We start from the raw sequence: 21346 nt of genomic DNA, 5'->3' as shown, positions 1-21346 counted from the left end.
TATGCCACGTATATAATTCCATAGTGCCTGCGTATCAAGCATCATACGCTGCCAGAGCAGAAAGTAACTCCCGTTTGAATATACCGGAGTTGGATAGAGAACTAGTGGCACGTGTCCTACGAGGTGCGTCCACGAGCTGGGACCACGCAACGGAAGGCGACTCCACGGAGAAATCGGATTGCGTACTGAGTTACTCAGTACGCTCTTTTCGTACTGAGTAAACTCAGTTGGGCCCATCTTGAATGTATTTGTCTTATCCACTCCGTCCATCCGTTTTTTCAGATCATTTTAGTGGTTGAGACCAAAATTTAGGTATATCTAAATTCTCAAGTGGACCATACCACAGGAAACCGTAGGAATAATATTTTCCACCGTTGAAATCTTTCTATAGCCCACAGTGATGTTTATTTTTCATCCAACCTGTTCATAATATCACAAAGACATGGATTAAGTGAAAACAGAAATATCAGAATGATATAAAACTTCTACGGTCCCCTATGAAAATTTCAATGGTAGATGTTCAATTCACACTGTTTCCGGTGGTGTGGTCCATTTGAGCTTCAGATATGTTTAATTCCTGAGCCAATAACCTAAGCTTATCTTCTAAAATGTATGGACGGAGTGGATAAAATGCATGAATGACTGTGGGACCCACAGAATTTACTCAGTACGCTACTGAGTTACTTAGTATACAATCCGCTTCCCCACACCACACGGCATGCATGGAGTCATGACCACGCGTGCTGCATTAGGCCGGGAGCGGGGGGAGGCGGATGGACGCGGATTTCCTGCCAAAGCCTTTCGCAGTGAGCTCCTTAGCTGAAAACCTAAGTGGGCCCACTATGATGTTTGTGAGGAATCCCTCCGTCCATCAGTTTTGTGAGATCATTTTAAGACATGAGACCAAAAGTTAGTAATATACTTCCTCTGTGCAGGTGTGTGAAAGTCGAGCGGCTCGGCGAGGGCGAACAAGATTTTTGCATCAACACTGACTATGATATTTACATATTATCCAATCCGTTCATCCTGATACAAAACTTCTGTCACCCCATGCGTTCAATCCCCACTATTTCATGTGGTATGGCCCACATGAACTCTGGATCTTACTGATTGTTAGATTCCTTTCCTATTGTGGTTTCGGATAATAGGTAGACGGAGTGGATCTGTCACTGACATCTCTGTGGACCCCACTTATCTATGCCCGGGGTCACAGGAATCCGCTTCCGGTGAAATAGGGCTGAGCTTGCCTTGGTCCCGCCTGGATTCGGCTTGCTTTGAGCTGTATTTGTGCAGGAAGCGGATTGCGTACTGAGTAACTCAGTACCCTTAGCCTACTGAGTAAACTGTGTGGAATCCACTGTTATTTATTTATTTTATCCACTCCGTTAATCCATGTTAACAGATAATTTTAAGGTTTTATTCCAAAAACGAAGCAAATTAAAATCTCAAGTAGACCACACCACAGGAAACAGTTTGACTGAACCTCCACCACTGAAAATTTTTTGGAGGCCAAAGAAGTTTTAGATCAAGCTAATGTTTGTCATATCTCTTCATCCATGTCTTTGTGATCTTTGTGATCTTATGAACAGATTGGATGACAAATAAAAATTACTTTGGACCCTAGGAAGTTTTCAACGGTGGAAATCATTATTCCACACTGTTTCCTATGTAATGGTCCACTTGAGCTTTGGATTTACTTCAAATTTGGGATAAACCCCTAAATTTAGCTGTAAAAATGGATGGCCAATGTGGATAAATCACATACATTCACAGTGGGCCCAACTGAGTTTACTCAGTACAATAAAAGCTACTGAGTAACTCAGTACGCAATCCGATTTCATTTGTTCAAGGGCGGAGCCCTATGGTGTAGCCCTGGGCAATGGGCAATGGGCAATGAGCTGTATCTGTGCAAGGGCACAGCCCTATGGTGTAGCCCTGGGCAATGGGCAATGAGCTGTATTTGTGCAAGGGCAGAGCCCTAATGGATGATTGAACATGCTCCAAGACATGTTTTCTCCGTGATCAATTTGGACCATTCCTTTTACTGATAATTAATCAAACGGTTTACAATTGTCCTTTTGTTTCATCATCCAATCGATTTGGGTGTGATCCCGATCCAAGTATCAAGTGGACCCCACATTGGATTCTGCGTGATAGACGATTCAAATAGGTGATTGTACCCATTTTCCTACGGTCAATCCAGGCCATCCTTTATGTGGCCATTGACAGAATGGTTTTGATGATTTGATCATTATGATTCTTTCAATTACACCCAATAAAGGATGGGCCCACCTGATGGACAATCCAAATTGATGATTAAACCCTTTTTCTCGTAGTTGTTTAGTTGGATGGTTAGGATGATCTTATCAAAGTGATTTAAGTGGGTCAAACATGATATCTTGGTTTATGATTACACCCTTTTCTTATAATCATTTTGGACCATCCATTCTCTTGACCTTAGATCAAATGTTTAGGATGACCTAATCAAAGTGTTTCTTAGGAGGCGTCTAATAGAAAGTGGAGCCTGAACACTTCACATTGATTCATGGACCTTTCTTACATTCGATCTTGAACGTCCAATTTTTTCCAATCTGAGATCAAATGGTGAGGATGATTTAGAAAGTGGGACCCGTTTGATGGACTTTCCAGATTGATAATTCGACCCATCTCCTGCAAAGAATAACGATCATTCATTTTCTTAGCCATTAATCGGATTGTTAGGATGATCTAGTCAAAGGTCATGAGGAAGTAGGAGGGGATTGCATGATGGTTAATAAATTCATAACATGGTACGTCCAAGTCACATGCAATTAAGAGTAGCTCATGTGATGGATGGTCCAGATTGATGATTAGACCCTTTCACCTACAATTGATATGGGCCGCCCATTTTAGGGGAAATTAGCCATATGGCTAGTATGATCCAATCATGAAATGGGCCAGGCTGGTCGGCTCAAATGGCTAGGATCCATCAAATCGAGAATTTTCTGGGCGAAAGATCAATGATCTGCAGCATCAGACCATGGGCCCCACTTAATGAAAGCATGATGACCATATAAGCCCCGGTAGAAATATATCCATATCTTAAAAATCAGGGTTTTTTTAATCATTTGAAAGCACATATCAAGGTGTGATAATGGGCTTGTTCCGGCCCAGATCCTTGAATTCCAAGCTTAGCCCATTACAAATATGGGCCTGAAAAATCAGTCTAAGCCCAGAATCTCAAGATCATTGTGAGCTTGGTTCATTTATTTATTGGGCTTTCATCTGTTAAAATGCCAACTAAAATATCAGCCTCGTACAACTGTCTAACGGGTTGATTAGGCCCTTACCGTGTCGGGCCTAACTTAATGAATGAATTGTATATCCACGCCGTTCATCCGTTTTTCATGCTCATTTTTAGTTCGGGATCCCAAAATTTAAAGAGACCCAAATCTAAGGTGGATACTATAACTGGAAAAATTGGGCGAATGACCACTAATTTTTTTTGGTAGGCTGATTTTCTTTTTTCCTTTTTGGATTAAGTTGATATTTGTATTTTCATCTAGAACTGCTTGACCTTATCGACAGGTTGGATGACAAATAAATATTACGGTGGGCCATAGGAAGTTTTTAATGAAGGCCGGTCAATCGCCATTGTTGCCTCTGGGGTGATCCTTCTGAGATTTGGATGTGGTTAACGTTTGGGACCGCATTCTAAAATGGGCTGGAAAAACGGATGAACGGCATGGATATACATAAAAAAAAATATAAAGGTGGGCCCCAGGGTAAGGTTAACACCTAATCCGCGCCCTGACATGCACGGAACACGAAATCCGTCCATCTGATGGGCCCTACGGTCAATAAGAACTGTCCCCAATATCAGGCCGGTCCACTAATCAGATAGGCCATTCGGGGCCCCTAAATTTAGACAGCTGGCAAAACCCCATTCGCCCATCAACCGATAACGTACAAGTGTGGCCCACTTAACGAACTTGGCCCGCGCAAGTTTGATACACGGGTCCTCACAGGGTATGGCTAGGATGCCACACACGTGCCGGGTCCGCACGTGTGGCCGCGATCACAGTTGCGTGTCGTCTTTAGCAAAACTCCAAGGTGCCGCAGCGCCTTTCCATTCCCTGCCTTACAAAGCTGGAGAGAGAGAGAGAGAGAGAGAGAGAGAGGAAATCGGTGGAATTTCCGTCGCAGGAGAAAAATCGCGCTGCACAAAGAGGTATGGATTCGATCTTCCCATCTCTCCTTTTGCAAATCAAATTCCCGTTTTACGATTTCCTTTGATTCCAATCCCAAACTTTTCCGATTCCGTTTTAATTTCTGTGTTCGAACAAATCCCAAATCCTCCGAGATTCTCCCAATTCTTCGTTCAAAATCCACATCTCAATGCTCGCATAAGCTATCATTTTTCGGAATTTCTTATTGATCTCATTTATAAATCTTTTCTGCCCTAATTATATTATTATGAAAAGCAATACTTTAACGATGCATCCAGGCCACACAAGATGGCTGATACTCCATCAAGGTAATCCGGACGGTTGGATTGGTTGAATTGTCGATTGGTCATCTTGCATAGGCTGTATATGCCCTTTGATCTATGTTCATGGTCCTGGATGCATCAATTACCCCTGGTTTCGAAAAAAACTGGCCCTTGAGTTGATGCCGTCTATATTGTCTTGATTAAGGATCGGCCATCTTGTGTGGGATAGATGCATCGTATGCTCGATGTGTATGGCCCCGGATGCATTATGTAATTTATCAAACGGCAGTTTCAGTCAATTCATGCCTATAAAATCTGTTACAATGTTATCAAAGGTAACAGAAATCTAGATTTGGAATATGCAAATTTGGAATTTCTTTGAAAGGTGGTGGGTGGATACTTTTGTTGTAGGTTGAGAGAGATTGGGTTTGAAGCATTTTGTCAGGATTTCATAATTACCGATTTCACTTGAATTGAGCAAATGGAATCTGTGAATTCCTTATGCTTGAATTCACTGGAAAGGATTCTTGTTGAAACCCCCCCCTCCCGAATCTGCCAAAATTAGCTAGTTTTTTCGCCACTTGTGTTACTTGGATTTGTAAGATGGGTTGAAAGCTTGCTCTGAGTAGACTTGAACATAAGAATAGATTTGAAGTGATTGTTTGTACTAAATGAGTTAGGTTCAGGACAAATATGCCAAAATTAGCTGCTTATTTCACCATTTTTGTTACTTGGATTTGTAAGATGGGTTGAAAGCTCGCTCAGAGTAGACTTGAACATATGAGTAGATTTAAAGTGAATTTTGTACTAAATGAGTTAGATTCAGGAGTTGGACAAATTGGGTTGTGGAAGGTAGCTACTTAATGAGGCGATTTGAGCAAACTGATGATGAACCGAATACAGAGGACTGGATTCACTAGGCGTCTTATGAATTATGAATTGTGAAATGAAACCTCAAACTTAGCAAGTATCGTCTGAAGATCTATTCCTTCTAGAATTGGAAAGTCAATAACTAGGAAAATACAATTTGTTGATTTCCAATTATTTGACTTATGCTTGCAAGTCAATTCAATAGTTCATCCAAACACAAGAAAGAAAAAATTACAGTTTTTGCGTCTTCTTGGCTCCATTTCAATAAATTGATTCGTTAGTCCAAACACTTCCCTGAATCTGCCAAAATTAGCTCATATTTTTACTACCCTTGGATTTGTAAGATGGCTTGAAAGCTTGCGTCGAGTAGATGAACATAAATATATATGTAAAGTTAATTAGATTTGGGAGAAATGTGCCAAAATTAGCTACTTATTTCACCACTTGTGTTGCTTGGATTTGTAAGGTAGGTTGAAAGCTCGCTCTGAGTAGACTTGAACATAAGAATAGATTTAAAGTGAATTTTTGTACTATATGAGTTATGTTCATCACGAATTTGCGAAAAATTAGATAGTTATTTCACCACTTGCATTAGTTGGATTTGTAAGATGGGTTGAAAACTTGTTTTGTACTAAATGAGTTAGATTTAGGAGTTGAACAAATTGGGTCTTGGAAGGTAGCTACTTAATGAGGCGATTTGAGCAAAACAAACTGATGACGAGCCAAATTCAGAAGACAGGATTCACTAGGCATCTCATGAATTGTGAATTGTGGAATCAATCCTCAAACTTGGCAAGTTTCGTTTGAAGGTCTATTCTATCTAGAATTGGAAAGTCAATAACTAGGAAATTACAATATGGTTATTTCCAATTTATTTGACTTATGCTTGCAAGTCAATTCAATGGTGCATCCAAATGCTGTCCTGAATCTGCCAAAATATTAGCAGTATTGTCACCACTCCTCTCTTGGATTTGTAAGATGGGTTGAAAGCTTGAGTAGATGAACATAAGAATAAAGTGAATTATCCTAAATGTTCCCAGACCATCGTGCCCCTACCCAATTTAGATCCAGGCTGACCTGCAAAGATTGTTTCAGAAGGATGTTATCAGGTGGAGACTGACAAAGCTTGGTGATTACCCCTCCGCAAATTTTCAAGTCTAGTGCAGAAAGGTGAGTATACCAGTTGAGTTGGGTCCATCGGCAACATCCCCCAATTAGAACCTCCAAGTTGTGTTCAATGAGTTTGAAGACAAAGACATGGTCCATGAGATTAGAAAGGTAAGAGGGTTGTTCAATCAATTATGAATGCAAGGGCACTTCCAGGGAGGACATGTGGGTGTAGCTCAACGAAATTTGAAGGCAGTGGAATTCTATGTGGTGTGTAGGGGGAGATTTCAATGTCATTCGGTTTGCCTCTAAGAAGACACGTGGTTCTAGAATTACGAAGTGTATGCTGGTTTTTGCAGAATTTGTCAAGCTGATTGATTTTTCTTTCGATGGAGGTCCATTTACTTGGTGAAACCATCAGCCACCCCCCACCCCCCCAATGTGCACTCTCAATAGATTTTTTTGGAAGAAAATTTCTCCTTCACCAAACACTATATTCTGTGGAAGCCCGTGTCTGATCATGCTTCATTTCTTAAAGCTGTGGATGTTAGTTGGGCCTGAAACCTTATAGGTTTGAGGATTAATGGCTAGAGCATCATGGTTTTATTCAGATGATAGCAGAGTGGTGGAATGCGATTAGAATCGAAGGATGGGCTGGATTCCAATTTACAAAAGAAAGCTGCCAGCCATTAAATCTAAGATGAAAGTATGGAGCAAGGAGATTAGTGTTAGGGATGGTGAAAGAAGCAAAGAAATACTGAAGAAATGGATGTGGAAAGTTTTCTTTGAAGATGCAAGGCTAGTGGAGCTTCATTCAATTCTCATTCCTATGTGTTGCACTGGTCTATAAAGTGGGTTTTTGAAGCTTCTTCTCGAGTTCCACATTGTACATCCTTGCCATTGCTTGCCAGGTCAAGCGGGCATTGGAGGTATTATCAGAGATGATCGATGGTGCATTTTGATGGAAATTTTCAGCCCTATTGGAGTTAGGGATTCCAGCTGTGCAAAAGTAGTGGCATTGCAGCAAGATGTTAAGATTGAGTGTGAGACTTAAGTTTTCCTTGATTATTCTCAAATTGGTGCCTCGGAGGAAGACTTTCACATCCAATGATGGAAAATTTTTATTCAAAAGGAAGGATGCTATTACGTGGAAACTGACATAGCTTGGTGATTATCCCTTAGCAAATTTTCAAATCCCGTGTAGAAAGGCTACCATAACAGTTGAGTTGGGTCCGTTGGCAATATCCCCCAATTAGAACCTCCAAGTTGTGTTCAATGAGTTAGAAAACAGAGACGTGGTCCATGAGATTAGAAAGGTAAAAAAGCATAGATTTAAATATCAGTATTGTATTGGCTGATACGGCTGTATCGGTACAAGACGATACACGATACAGGGCCGTATCGGCTCGACACGAAAAAACTGATTCATATCGGCCCGTATTGGCCGATACAGATCAATACGCCCATAAAAGCCCAATTTTATTTTATTTTTTTCAAAATTTCACTTGTCTCCTCTTTTTTTTTTTTCATTTAAACCCTGAGGGAAGCTTAAAAACTCATTTTAGGCTAGATCGATATGTATTTTGTGATAAAAAAACAAATGATTTGAATGGGATTTGATAAGTCGAAGCGAAGTGGACCATTATGGAAAAAATTGGAAAGAAGGATAAACCTTCACTTTCTTTTTGATATTTCCATATTCTTTTTGTTGTATTTCAATGTAGTGGGCCCTAATTCACCAAATCATGCTTAAATTGTGTTCAATTACGACTCATTTAGTTGACCTTCAACAAGTGAAACTGACATACAACATTCTCATCAAAGAATGGTTTGATACACCATCATATGCATGTTCGAAATACAAAAAAATAAAATAAATGATAGGCTCTTGAATATCTTATTATTCTATTTTTTCTGATATTTTCCTTAATTCTTTGGCTTATTATTATTATTATTTTTCAACTGATGAGGGTCGATACGGTCCGATATAGACCGATATCAATATGCGATACCCATAGTGTATCGTTTTTGCCAGCCCGATACCCCCCCCCCCCCCCCGATACCAATATTCAAAACCATGGATAAAAAAGAGTTAGAAAAAAAGTAAAGAAGCCCTTCGGCTATCATCTTCAATCAAATTACGAATGCAAGGGAGGCACTTCCGGGGAGGACATGTGGGTCGAGCTCAAAGAAATCCGAAGACAATGGAAGTCTTTGTGGTGTGTAGGGGGAGATTTTAATGTCATAAGGTTTGCCTCTAAGAAGACATGTGGTTCTAGAATTACGAAGCGTATGCTGGATTATGTGGAATTTGTAGAGCTGATTGATTTTCCTTTTGATGGAGATCTGTTTACTTGGTCCAACCATCAATCTTGACCAATGTTTGGAAAATTGAAACCTGAGCTGAAACAGATTGTAGAATCATGAAAGGCCCAAATAGGATTGGGTTGAATCTAACAAGATATTTTTTAAAACATTTTGGAAGATTAAAAAAGAGACAAATATATGTTTGTCAACCATGCTCTAATATTTTGCATGGAAGTTTAATCAATTTATGGCATTCCAGTGCAGTAATTAACTCTATCAAACGTTCAAATGAAACAGATTTTGGGACAAAGTAGGCCAAAGTATGTTGCTTGCCGTTTCATTTCAGAGCTCCTCCATCTATAATACATTACTTTGAAATCATTAAATATAGGGAACTGCTTCCAATATTTTCTGTAAGATCCACATACAATTTTTGTGAAGCAGGTTTCTTTCTGGATCACGTATTAGTCTCTAATGATCTTGGATTGAATTACGGCATTAAAATGGGCTTCCAGGGACTTAAGATATACTGGTTCTTGTTCTATCTGTTCTTTTCTTTCATATTTACCTATTACCATGGTAGTATGTCTATATCAATGCTAGAAAGCAGGCAAATACTTGTGGAGATTCAACTGCTAAAGACGTATTTGGGTGCCTAAGGCTTGGGAGCTATTTTGTTCTTCCTTTTCCATTTTGTTGATGCATTCCTTATAACTGATCTAATCAATTGAGGAACACCAATCTTATATCACTATGCTATCTGCTTGTGGTTCTGACAGGAAATTTTTTTTATAACCTGTGGTAAAAGCTCCTTGTTGTGTTTGGCACTGATCCATGACAAAGTGTATGGCAACATCTGAAGGAAGAGTTTCCTATTCTTCACTTTCGAAGCTTGATAAAGCGGATTCTAATTACCTTTATGAAGAAGATTATGGTGTCTTGACTGCCCCTGAAGGAAGGAATGCTCATTTACCAGGTTCAAGGTCTTTGAAACAAGAATATCCTTACCAATCACCCTTTGAGTCTGACGTTCTTGATGACGGATATGAATCAAGTGGGGATCCTTGGGTTCATGATCAGCCCAACATGCATCCTGAAGTGAATTTGAAGAACGTTTTGGGTGGGATAGTTGCTATCCTGACAGGGCGTAATAAAGGCCCTAATGGCATGGAGAGCAAGAGGGATTCCAGTTCCAATATTTCATTCCTTGGGTCTGGAAAGAACGGGGACACTTTCTTGCATTCTTCAGTTTACATACCGAGTGCCCCACCACTATTCGAGCCAGATGGTATCAATTATAATGCTTATAGAGAGGTCTTGGAAGCAGACCCTCCTGAATGGTTGCCAGATAGTTCTACTAAGGCTTGCATGCAGTGCAATGCTCCTTTCACTCCCCTTACCCGTGGCAGGCATCATTGTCGTTTCTGTGGAGCTATTTTTTGTAGGGCTTGCACGAAGGGGAGATGTTTGTTACCCGTTAAATTCAGAGAGAGGGACCCGCAGAGGGTGTGTGACACCTGCTATGATAGGCTTGATCCTTTGCAAGGCATATTGATAAACTCCATCGGCAACTCTGCTCAGGCAGCAAAGCATGACGTGATGGATTGGACATGCATGAGAGGGTGGTTAAATATGCCAGTGGGTTTGTCTATGGAACAAGAGATATACAAGTCATCGAATGCTTTGCGCAGTTACTGCCAGGTGCCATCTTTTATGCCCATTGAGAATCTGTCTACCAATATAGATAGGAATTTATTTGGTTATGATGCATCAGAACATGTCTGGTGTCCTGACACACCCAGTCTGTACAAGTGGGGTCCAGACCAATGATCTGATGGGTTCCATTATGGATTTGGGGTGCCTCAGAAATCTCACAGATTGGAAGAACCTAAACCTTCGATCTATTTGTACAAATCCATGGTTAAAGACTATAATATAGGCCAAAAAAGATTTCATGGTTAGGATCTTCCAATCTGGAAGTTTTTGAATATTCCCTATCCCTATGGGGCACATCACATCAAACGATCAGTACCACCAATCCATTGACCCATCTATACGGAGTCTGCAGACTGCTTGCATCAGTACACTATAGATGCCGTGATGCATCAGGACCCACCCTATAACTCTTCTATTCATAGCCTTCAACACACATTGATCATGGCTTAGCCAAGGAAATGAAAAGGGAGTACCTGGGCAAATTCAAAGTTTTGGGTGTTTGCTTTACATAGAAGCTTACATGAATGGCTTGAGTTCAACTTGTGAAGCCATTTGCACAATTCAACCAGTGTATTGTCTGCAAGCTTCTTTTGTATTTAATATTTTGTTTGGTTGATTGGCAAATGCAGGTTGCCAGGTTAAACCCAGAGAAATCCATACCACAGGCAGTCCTAAAAGGAGCTAAAGGACTGGCCATTTTGACAGTTGCCAAAATGGGCGCACTTCTTACGTACAAACTTGGCACTGGTTTGGTAGTTGCTCGAAGGATGGATGGGTCGTGGTCCGCACCGTCAGCTATACTCTCTCTTGGGTTAGGATGGGGAGCACAGGTATATGTACAATAAGAGTATCTCATATTTATTGTTTGGGATTCAAACTGATTATACCATTTCTGGGACGTAATGTTTAACAGTGTTTTAAACAGAGAATAGCATGTAGTGTAGTATTCACCCCTTTGAAGATTGAGGCATAAACTACATAGTGTGTAGCTTGCAAGTTACTTTTATTTATTTATTTATTTTTTTAACTAAGGTTGCATCAAAATGCCATAAAATTTCATGATATTTTGCACCAAATTAGACTTATTAATAATGAAATTTCATGGTATTTAGTGCAACCAAACACATCCTAAAATGATAGGAAAAATAGGGCAAAGATTAAGTATAAAGATAACAAAATAGCAATGGAATTGATCTAAAACTGCTGCTTATATTATTTTACTGAAATCATTGAAAAACGTAACTATATATATATATATATATATATATATATATATATATTGAAAATAGAAAAATATAACAAATAATTGAAAACTAATTAATTTTAATTCTTAGTGAAAAATAACTTGTAAACAGCATAGCATGTAACATAGGCTACATAGCATGTAGCGTACGTACATGTGACTTAAGCTATTTCCATGAGCTACAGTGTGAAAGCTAAGCTACGCTACATAGTATAAGCAATTTAAAATGCTGATGTTAAAAAAAAATTAAATGGACTTGAAATCGGTGATGGATTTCTGAGTTTTGTTTAGTCTACTTGGGTTTGCTAGGAAACAATGAAAATGGAAAATTCTTGAAACATAAAATAGAGTCCAGGGAAAAACAATAATAAAAAAGAATGTTTTTTATTTTTTGAAAGGTGAGAGATTTATTAATGCAAACAAAGGACTACAAAAGCAAAGACAACAACACAGAGAAGGAAAAAGAAGAAAAGGAAAAAGAAAGAAAAAAGAGAAATGAAACTGGAAAGCCTAAAGAAACTGTTCACAGAAAAGCAGCTAAACATCTAAAAAAACCTAAAAAACCTAAAAAACCTAAACAAAAAGTACAACAACCAGACCCATGTCTTGAAGAGACCCCAGAAAGAAAGATTCAAGGAGCCCAGTCCCTAAACAGCACAAGAACTCTGGAGAAAACCCCTGCCGAAGACACGCTCCTGTCCCTAAAGCAACGATTGTTTCTTTCAGCCCAGATGGCCCACAACACAGCTAGAACAAGAATAGAAAAGAATGATTTGGTGAAGAAGATAGAAAGGATAGGGACTATAACAAATGATGAGGAGAAAGGGAACTATTGAAGGAATGCTTGGAACCATTGAAGGCATGTGCTCCCATGACAAGCATGCTTCATGGAGTTCCATGAAGTGTATACCAGACATCTCTACTGTACAATTGCACTTTTGTATGATGATCAGGACAATTACTGTTGTGGGCCACCTTTTAATGGGCCAGGTAACAAAGCAAGCGATTGGACTGTTTACCATCAGATCAGTGGCCTGAAAAAGGGTTGGTTAACCAAAAAATTGAGTGAGGGTTCACATTGAACGGCCAAACTTTGTTTCTGTTGCATGGTCAGAACTGTCCAATTGCTGTGAATGTTCAGCCCATGGTATTAAAAAGTGGTTATGCAACAGCCGTAAAGAACGTTACATGACGGTAACAGTGGGACTGTGAGCTGTTATGTAATATGGGGCTGTAACAGCCATTTTGAAAAAAAAAGGGGCCCATAATGGCCCTGTCATGGGCCGGTACATTTTCTTCCTTTAGAATTTCTTTAGGCCGTTTTAAGGCTATATTGGCCATTACGACCCTTATCGTAATGGCCATAAGGTTGGCTATTACGGTCATCGTTACCGTTATTGAATACCTTGGTTCAGCCAGTAGTGCACCCACATGGTGGTCCACCAGATCAACGGCCACCGTTACCGTTATTAAATACCTTGGTTCAGCCAGTAGTGCATCCACATGGTGGCCCACCAGATCAACAGTCACCATAATTTTTGCCATATGTTAGGACAAGCATCTAAAGAAGTTTGATGAGCACATATCATAGTAGCTTTTCTTATCAAGATAAGTTACAAAAGAAAGGAGCATAAATGCAAGAATATTGTTCATGTATCTGCCTTTCAATGGATTTAGCTGTAAATTTTTTTACATGTTAAAGAGATTTTTGACTGTCGGAGTAAAGGATCGTCATCAAGGGTGTTCTTGTGCGTTGTAGATTCTTATCCAAGAGTATCATTTGATGATGCTATGTGAATTGCTAGAAACATGTGAAGTATATGGCTAACCCAAATTTGTTTTCCCAGATCGGGGGTGAGCTTACAGACTTCATCATCGTGCTCCATGATTCTAAAGCTGTGAAGGCATTTACCAGCCGCATGCATTTCTCTCTTGGGGCTGGCTTGAGTGCCGCAGCAGGACCTGTAGGAAGGGTGCTGGAAGCTGATCTTCGTGCCGGCATCAAAGGATCCGGCATGTGTTATACGTACAGTTGTAGCAAAGGTAAGCTGTTTTAACATGCTCCCAAATCTGGGCCATGGCCCATGTTTCAACTTGAACACCTGCAAGCATCTCGAATTGATGACTTGATCTTTTACACGCCAGTTGCAAGAAGTCCATCATAAATAGAGTTTTTTTTTTTCTTTCTTGATTATCATTCCATCATTTTCTTGATAACTGAATTGGACATAATTACAAGGTCATCTGTTTTGCCATCTCAGTTTTATTAAATAAAATGATAATAATACATTATTTAGATGGTTCTTTGGTGGTGCTCCCATTCCTGAGTTTTGTTGCTCCACCCCTGTGCCCAAATGTGCTCATGCTTCTTGCAACTAAGCCTCCATTACTCTGCATGGGCTATCATTTTCAGAGCTTTGCGAAGTCCATCATGTGTACAAGGAATACTGTCTACACGTCATCACATGTGCCAGCGCGGCCAATAGGTGCAGTATCCAAGCCATCCATCAGGTTGGTCTAACCCTTTAGTTATTCTCGCCTAAAAGTAAATCTAGTCCATTCAGCAGCTGGGCTGCGATGTTAGAAACAATTAATGGGTAAGAAAAGTCCGGCCATTTGTTTTCCCCCTTTTAGATGTAATATGTAGTTTAGAGAAATGTGTGTGTGTGTGTGTGTGTGTGTGTGTGTGCAATCCCGAGGAGTACCGTATTTTTGTTTCATGATTATATAAGAGTGAATAATTCATTGGAGCTAACACGAATGACTATTGTGCCCTAGAAGTCTTTCCCTTGTCTTCCTCTCTTCTTCCTTCTCTTTTATCTCTCTCTTCTTTTCCTTTTATCCTTTATCCTTTCTTCTATCTCCATTCCTACTTTCTACTTGGTATTGGAGCCAAGCTTCAGGGTTGGTTGAAGGTGTTCTTAGTGGTGTCCATTGCTGATGTCATCACGCTGTACGGGTGATATCAGCAGTGTACCATGGAATGGCTCAGTGAAGAAGAAAAGTGTAGGATTTGGGAGAGGATGAATTGAGCAGAATTATGGTGATCTTTTGGGGATTTTATGGCAAGTATTTGGTGGCGTTTTATTTGAAATAGAAAAATTTCGGAAAAAGTGTCCAATTTGTTTTGTTGATTCTGTTTTTCGTGTGTGGGTTTTTTTTTTTTTTTTTCACATTGATTTGATACGGTTGAGCATGTGCAATCTCTTTAGTAAATTTTTTTTTTTGACTTTCCATTGAGATTTGAGAGAGTCATATGATTTTTTTGTGGAGGGAAGTTGCCGTACGACCCATGTTGAAGGTCTTTTGCTGATGCTTTGGGTTGATGTTCTCATATAGAAACTCCGTGGTGTGTTAGGGCTATATATGCACTTATATGTGAGTAGCTACGAGCACCTTGTTTATGTTCTTGTGTAGTTTCAAGTAGCTGGAGAGTTAACCACGCAATATGCAAGGTGCTTCTTTTTCATTCAAGTGATAACTCAAATTCTTTGATGATTCAAAGAGCAGTCAATGTTGTTAGATTGAATGATAATTCGTGTTTGCGGATTACCACCGTCAAGTTTGATGGTGAAAATTATTTAGCTTGGTCCAAGTCCAGCCTGTATGTTCATTTGGAGTCTTGGAGGAAGAAAGGATATCTAGACGCGACCATTTTGGAACCTGAGAAAATTGACCCTACTCATACAGATTGGGTAGCTGGGAATATTATGATAATGAGCTGGTTACTTCACTAGATGAAGCTTGAAATTAGTGACATGTTTATGTACTATGAATCCGCTAAAGAGATTTGGGACTCCGTTGCTGCTGCTTACTGGCTCGTGTGTTTTAGTTAACATGAGAGATTGCAAATTTTCGTCAGGGGGAGAGATCCTTGGAGATTACTTTACGGTTCTTGGAGGGTTATGGTTTGAGTTGGTCCATTGTAGATTGATCTGACAATGTTGTGCATAGTAGTGTTGGGAGTAGATTCTTAGTTGGGAGCCACTTCTCATAGAACAGTCTTTTCTTTGCTTCAGCAAGAAGAAAGTCATCAGAAAGTGATGTTGGATGTTGCTTCCAGTTCTTGTGACAGATCTATGCTGCTTAGTGTAGTGATTGGCTGTCGTAGTGGACAGGGTTGAGGAGATGTTGGGAAAGGTGGGTTTGATTGCAATGAGTGACTTGAATTTAGCAGCTATAATATATTGGTCATGGTGACTCCGATTATGGTACAGGATGTGCTGCTCTGAGTCGTAGTCGTATTGATGTGGGACATCGTCGTATTGATTTTGGTCAAGGTTGGTGTATCTGTTCAGTGACGAGCACAACAATCTAGTGTATACCCCATTGTGCCCTAGACATACTCGATAGACCTGTTGGGATCTAGACATCTAGTTTTTCGACCCGCAAGGATGGGTTATGTTGCTGCTACAGACACTCCTGACTCTGTTCATGATGAGTCGCAGAAGCTGATGTCTTCAAGTGGTACGCAACGATCCTTAGTTGAAGACATTGTGAACCTGAATTGTCATTGGCTCTTCTGGAAGGGTCCTTTTATATTTCATGAGGTATATCTGCATATGCACATCTAACGTCCTCTTCTGCCAGTCAGTCCTGGATCATGGATTCTGGCCCCACAGATCACATGACTGGTATGACTTCATAGTTCCTCTCCTATTCATCATTGCCTAGATCTAACAGTAATGTCAAAATTGCCTATGGTCTCTATACTCGTGTTAAAGGCATCGGTACTGTTAATGTTTCTCCATCCTTATCCTTGTCCTTTGTTCTTCATGTTCCAAAGTTATCCTCAAATTTATTACGTCTTACTTGGTCTCTTAACTGTAGTATAGCTTTCTTTCCTTCTTATTTTGCCTTTCATGACTTGACAACTAGACAGGATTCCATTTCAAATAAAAAAAAAAAAAAAACCCCCAACCAGACAGGATTGGGGATGGGCGTGAATGCGGAGGGATCTATCTCATTCAACCCCCAGATGATGTTGACTCGGCCTTCCAAACTTCTTGTCATGTTATGTCAACTACTAATCGGATTTTGTACTGCCATCGGTGTATTGGGCATATTCCGACTGGTATTATGAAGTTGTTGCTTCCTTTTTTGTTTAAGTATATGGTAGTTTGAGTGAACTATTTTGTGAAATATGTTAACTCACCAAACATTGTCTTCTTATCCTGGTAGCTCTAAAATGTGATGCACCCTTCACTCTTATTCATTCTGATGTCTTGGGGCCATTCTCCAGTTACCATTGTATTTAGTTACTGATATTATGTGTCCTTTATTGATGATCCCACTCGCATTACTTGGGTATGTCTTATGAAATCTAAGGATAAAGTCTTCTACATCTTTTGGATTTTTCATAAGATGGAAGATGGTAGGGAATCAATTCGAGGCCAAAATAAAGATTTTAAGATCTAGTGGTGGCTATGAATACATCTCATCAGCATTTCAGAACTACTTGAACATGGTATTGAATCTTTTAGACCATACTTCCATATACCCAAAACAAAATGGAGTGGCTGAGAAAAAGAATAGGCACCTCCTTGAAGTTGCTCGAGCTCTCCTAATTGAAAGGAATGTTCCCAAGAACTTATGGGCTAACGCTGTCTTTAGTGCAGCCTATTTGATTAATAGGATGCCCACTAGGATCCTTGGAGGTAAGATCCCCATTCAAGTTCTACATCTGGTTAAACCTCTCTTTCCTATTCCTCCTAGAGTTTTTGGATGTATGTGCTTTGTTCATGTTCCTGGTATCCATCGAGATAAGCTTGATGCAAAGTCCATCAAATGTATCTTCTTAAGGTTATTCTAGTAATAAAAAGGATACAAATACTTTGCTCACAGAATCCTAAACAAACGGTTTGTTCCAATGGATGTCACCTTCTTTGAGGATGTTTTATTTTATTCATCTGAAGGGAAGTTTCTTGTTCCTCCTTTGGAGAGTCTTTCATGACTTCTTGCTTTTTTCTTTGGACACGCACACACACCTACACACTCATGCCGTAGTGGGATTTCACCACCTATGGGTACTCGAACCCTTGACCTTGGTGTTGAAACTCTGTGAGTCTACCACTGGGGCAAGAGTAAGGACCCCATGACTTCTTGCTTCTTCCTATACTGGAAATTTCCTACACATTGTCTCATCTTGGTTCTGTGCCCACCTTTCCTCCATGTGAGTGACCACCTCATTCTATTGGTGGCCTAAAGGCATATGTTTTTTTTTTGAAAGATGAAGGGATTCATTAAGAAAAAGGCCAAAAACAAAGAGAATGGCTGCTGAGTAAGCAGCCCACAATTACAGGCGTAAGAAGAAAAAGTCTTGACCATAAAGGTCCTTAATGTTTGAGGCTCACTCAATCATCAGATGCTTGGCCTTAGTTGCCACTGAGCCAGCCATATTAGAAATATTCTTGAAGCATCTACTATTCCTCTCCCCCCACACCGACCACCAAACCGCAAGAACAGACATCCTCCGGATAATTGTCTTCACCCTGCCAATATGCACCCCGTGCCACGCTTGAAGGAACTGGCTTACCTCACCCAGAAAGCACCAATGTAAATTGAACTCATTCATAATCTCAACCCAAATGGATCGAACGAACAGACAATGCAGCAACAGATGGTCCACTGTCTCTTCAGCTTGCATGCAGCATAAGCATATGTTGGGGAGGACCATCCCCTTCTTCCTCAGATTGTCCACCGTAAGGATTTTCTTATCTTTCTCTCCCTAACTCTCTAATCCACTGCTCTAGACTCGGTATGACTTCACATTCTAATTCTCTTAATGTTCCTATTGCATTGCATAAAGGGTAGAGGTCATGTACTACTCATCCAATTGCCAACTTTCTTTCCTATGATTCTCTTTCTCCCTCATATTGTGCATTTCTTTCCCACATTTCTACCATGTTAGTTCCTTCTAGTGTTTGTCTTGCTCTCATGCTCCCTGAGTGGAAACAAGGTATGTTGGGAGGAGATGAGTGACCTTGAAAAAAAAATAAATCAGACTTGGGATATTGTTCAGCTTCTTACTAAAAAGAAGGCCATTGGATGTAAGTGGGTATTCACTTTCAAACACAAACCCACTGGTGAGGTCAAACGCCATAAAGCTTGCCTTGTCGCCAAGGGGTTTACTTAGACAGATGGTGTCGATTTCCATTAGACTTCTGATCCTGTTGCCAAGCTGAACTCCGTGCATGTGTTGGTTTCTTTAACTGTCAATTTCTCACGACATCTTTATTAGCTACACGAAAAAAATGCCGTCTTCCATGGGAATCTGCATGAAGTAGTATATATGGCTCCTCCTAGCTTTGTCTCAACTGTTGGTAAGGGTCTGTGTGTAAGCTTCGCAAAGCATCCATAGTCTCAAGCAATCCCCACGATCATGGTTCAAGCACTTTTGTCATGCACTGTTGAAGTTTGGCTAATCTCAGAGTTGTGCCGATCATACTCTGTTCTTCAAATGTGCTGTGGGTCTCTCTATTGTTATTGTTTATGTGGATGATATTATTGTGACAGGTGATGATCTTGAAGCAATCAATTTTTTCGCCTTTTTCATTCCAAAACTCTCTTAGATCATTTTAAAACAGATTTCCACCACTCTTACTATAGTTTCTAGTTGTTCTAATGTTTGATTGTGATGTGTAAACATTAGAGACATATTTGGAATATTCCAAATATTTACATAAAAATGAATACATATTTGGAGTATTTACATTATTCTGAATTTTTTAGATATTATCTTAGAATTTTTCAGGCAAAAAAATTTCAACTGTTATGGGAGTTGTAGCGGTCATTATGCCCCCCGTCTCAGTGATGTTGGTGACTGTTATGGCCACCGTTACAGATACAGAATACCTTGTTCATGATAATATAAGAGTGCTAGTCACTGAGGCTAGCTCAAGTGACGGTGCCTTAAAAGTCTTTCCCTTCTGTTCCTCTCTTCTTCCTTCTCTCTTCTTTCCCCTTTCCCACTTACTTACAACTTGTGTCCCACCTGACAAGTTGATCTGCCTGATTCTTGGGCGAGAGTGTCTATATGGTGGCATCTGATGAATGCGCCAAGCTGGCATATGTGTGGCATGCTGCAATATGCACGTATGTGGGCTCATATTCATCCCTAACCATATATTGTGTTGTTTTCCTCTTCCCCTTTTGTTTTCATAACGAGAGTTTTGCTAACACCATATGCACTTCTACATGTTGCCACATCTGCCAACCTGGAATGTGTGTACCACATTTGAGCTATGCATCTGGTGGGCGTCGCTGACCCTAATTAAATTGGGATAAGGCTTAGATGATGTCATGATAACAATCTGGTGGGCCCTGCTGTGTAGATGATCAAAACCCATAAAATCAAAGCTGTTTTTACTCATTAGGGAGGTGACTTGTGTAATTTGAATGTGGACCAATGGCAACCATTTCAAACCTGATGAGTCAGCCTGATTTTGGGATCCGGCCTACCTGATGTGGAGTTTACATGCCCCACATGTGCACCAGGTTGCACGTGTGGCTGAGCAAAGCCATTGTAACAAATGAGGTAGATTTGTTATCTTGTACGTCCCCTTTTGTATGATTCAATTGGCTTCAAGAAAGCTAATATTTCATGTTACCATAACATATAAAACAGGTGCTTTCATTGGAGTGTCGCTGGAAAGCAACTTTGTTGCAACGAGGATGGACACCAATCTGCGCTTCTATGGCGATCCTTATCTTACTACTGCCGACATTCTTCTTGGGACCGTTGACAGACCCAAGGCTGCCGAGCCGTTGTACTCTGCTCTGAGAGACCTCTTCGTGGAGCTAAGATGTTAGATTCTGGCTGAGATGACTCGTGTACATATCTCGTCTCCATGGAAGCGGGCAGGTCTGACCATATATGCAAACATGGCATTGCTTCCACATTGCATCAACACCATTCATTGATGGATCCAACCGCTGCATCAACACAACATATAAATAGGATTTCAAATTCCAACCTCAGCTCTGTTTCATGTACAGTTGAATTTCTCATATGCATGTGGCGAAGGACATGTTACATACATTAATACGGGAATGCTTTTTTTTTTTTTTTTTTGCTTCCATATTTATTAGTTTGTTGTATATATTGGTACGCAAGATTCTAATGCATAACTAAGATACATTATATACTTGTCATGGTACTTGAAATGGTGATTGTATGAGCAGCGGCCCTTTGAGGCTTTTGGTGGGCCGGCTAAGCCCACCACTCGTCGAGTTTCTGCCTCACCTGGAGGCACACCGTGTGAGTGGTTTTGGAAGAACCCCAAAAAAAAAAAAGAAGAAAAAGGTGATTCTGACTAAAAAAATTTAAATTGCAGGGTACGTGTTATGGGAAGCCATAAAAAAAAAAGTTGGGCTGGGCAGGGAACTGACAACAGGGCCTTACTCCGCTCGCCAAAGTCATGCACGTTCAGCCATATGCAGTGATCTGGACCCGTCACTTTGTGGGTCCTGTTGTGGATGTGCTGTGACTAAGAAATATCTCCAATTGGATGTTGTCGGACATTTTCACATTGAATGTGGATCATTCACTGTCTTTCTCAATTCTCTTTCTTGAACTTTCTTTACTTATTTGGACCCGGCGGTTAGATCCATTGTGGAAATATCTCTTTGCA

General features: G+C 40.2%; 1 protein-coding gene and 1 long non-coding RNA gene across 2 annotated transcripts; both read left to right on the top strand.

The window, feature by feature from the left end:
• Window positions 1-4119: 4119 nt before the first annotated feature.
• On the top strand, window positions 4120-20865 carry LOC131228509 (uncharacterized). Its single transcript, XM_058224197.1, has 5 exons — window positions 4120-4210; window positions 9535-10456; window positions 11101-11301; window positions 13562-13757; window positions 20341-20865. The coding sequence occupies exons 2-5, from the start codon at window positions 9590-9592 to the stop codon at window positions 20523-20525; spliced, it is 1449 nt and encodes a 482-aa protein (XP_058080180.1). The 5' UTR covers window positions 4120-4210; window positions 9535-9589; the 3' UTR covers window positions 20526-20865.
• LOC131228511 (uncharacterized) lies at window positions 13771-18713 on the top strand. Its single transcript, XR_009162988.1, has 2 exons — window positions 13771-15854; window positions 15932-18713. It is a non-coding gene; the product is annotated as an uncharacterized LOC131228511 (long non-coding RNA).
• Window positions 20866-21346: the final 481 nt, after the last annotated feature.

This window comes from Magnolia sinica, chromosome 16 (assembly GCF_029962835.1).
Source record: "Magnolia sinica isolate HGM2019 chromosome 16, MsV1, whole genome shotgun sequence".
In the NCBI taxonomy this organism is placed as follows: Eukaryota; Viridiplantae; Streptophyta; class Magnoliopsida; order Magnoliales; family Magnoliaceae; genus Magnolia; species Magnolia sinica.
This window is presented reverse-complemented; position numbering and strand designations above follow the sequence as displayed.

What these genes read in the sequence shown, in the direction of transcription:
- LOC131228509 (XM_058224197.1), top strand. Translation starts at nt 9,590, where the DNA reads ATGACAAAGTGTATGGCAACATCTGAAGGAAGAGTTTCCTATTCTTCA. An exon ending in CTTTGCGCAGTTACTGCCAG is followed by an intron (nt 10,457 to 11,100) that starts GTGCCATCTTTT and finishes TGGCAAATGCAG; the next exon opens with GTTGCCAGGTTAAACCCAGA. An exon ending in GGTTAGGATGGGGAGCACAG is followed by an intron (nt 11,302 to 13,561) that starts GTATATGTACAA and finishes TTGTTTTCCCAG; the next exon opens with ATCGGGGGTGAGCTTACAGA.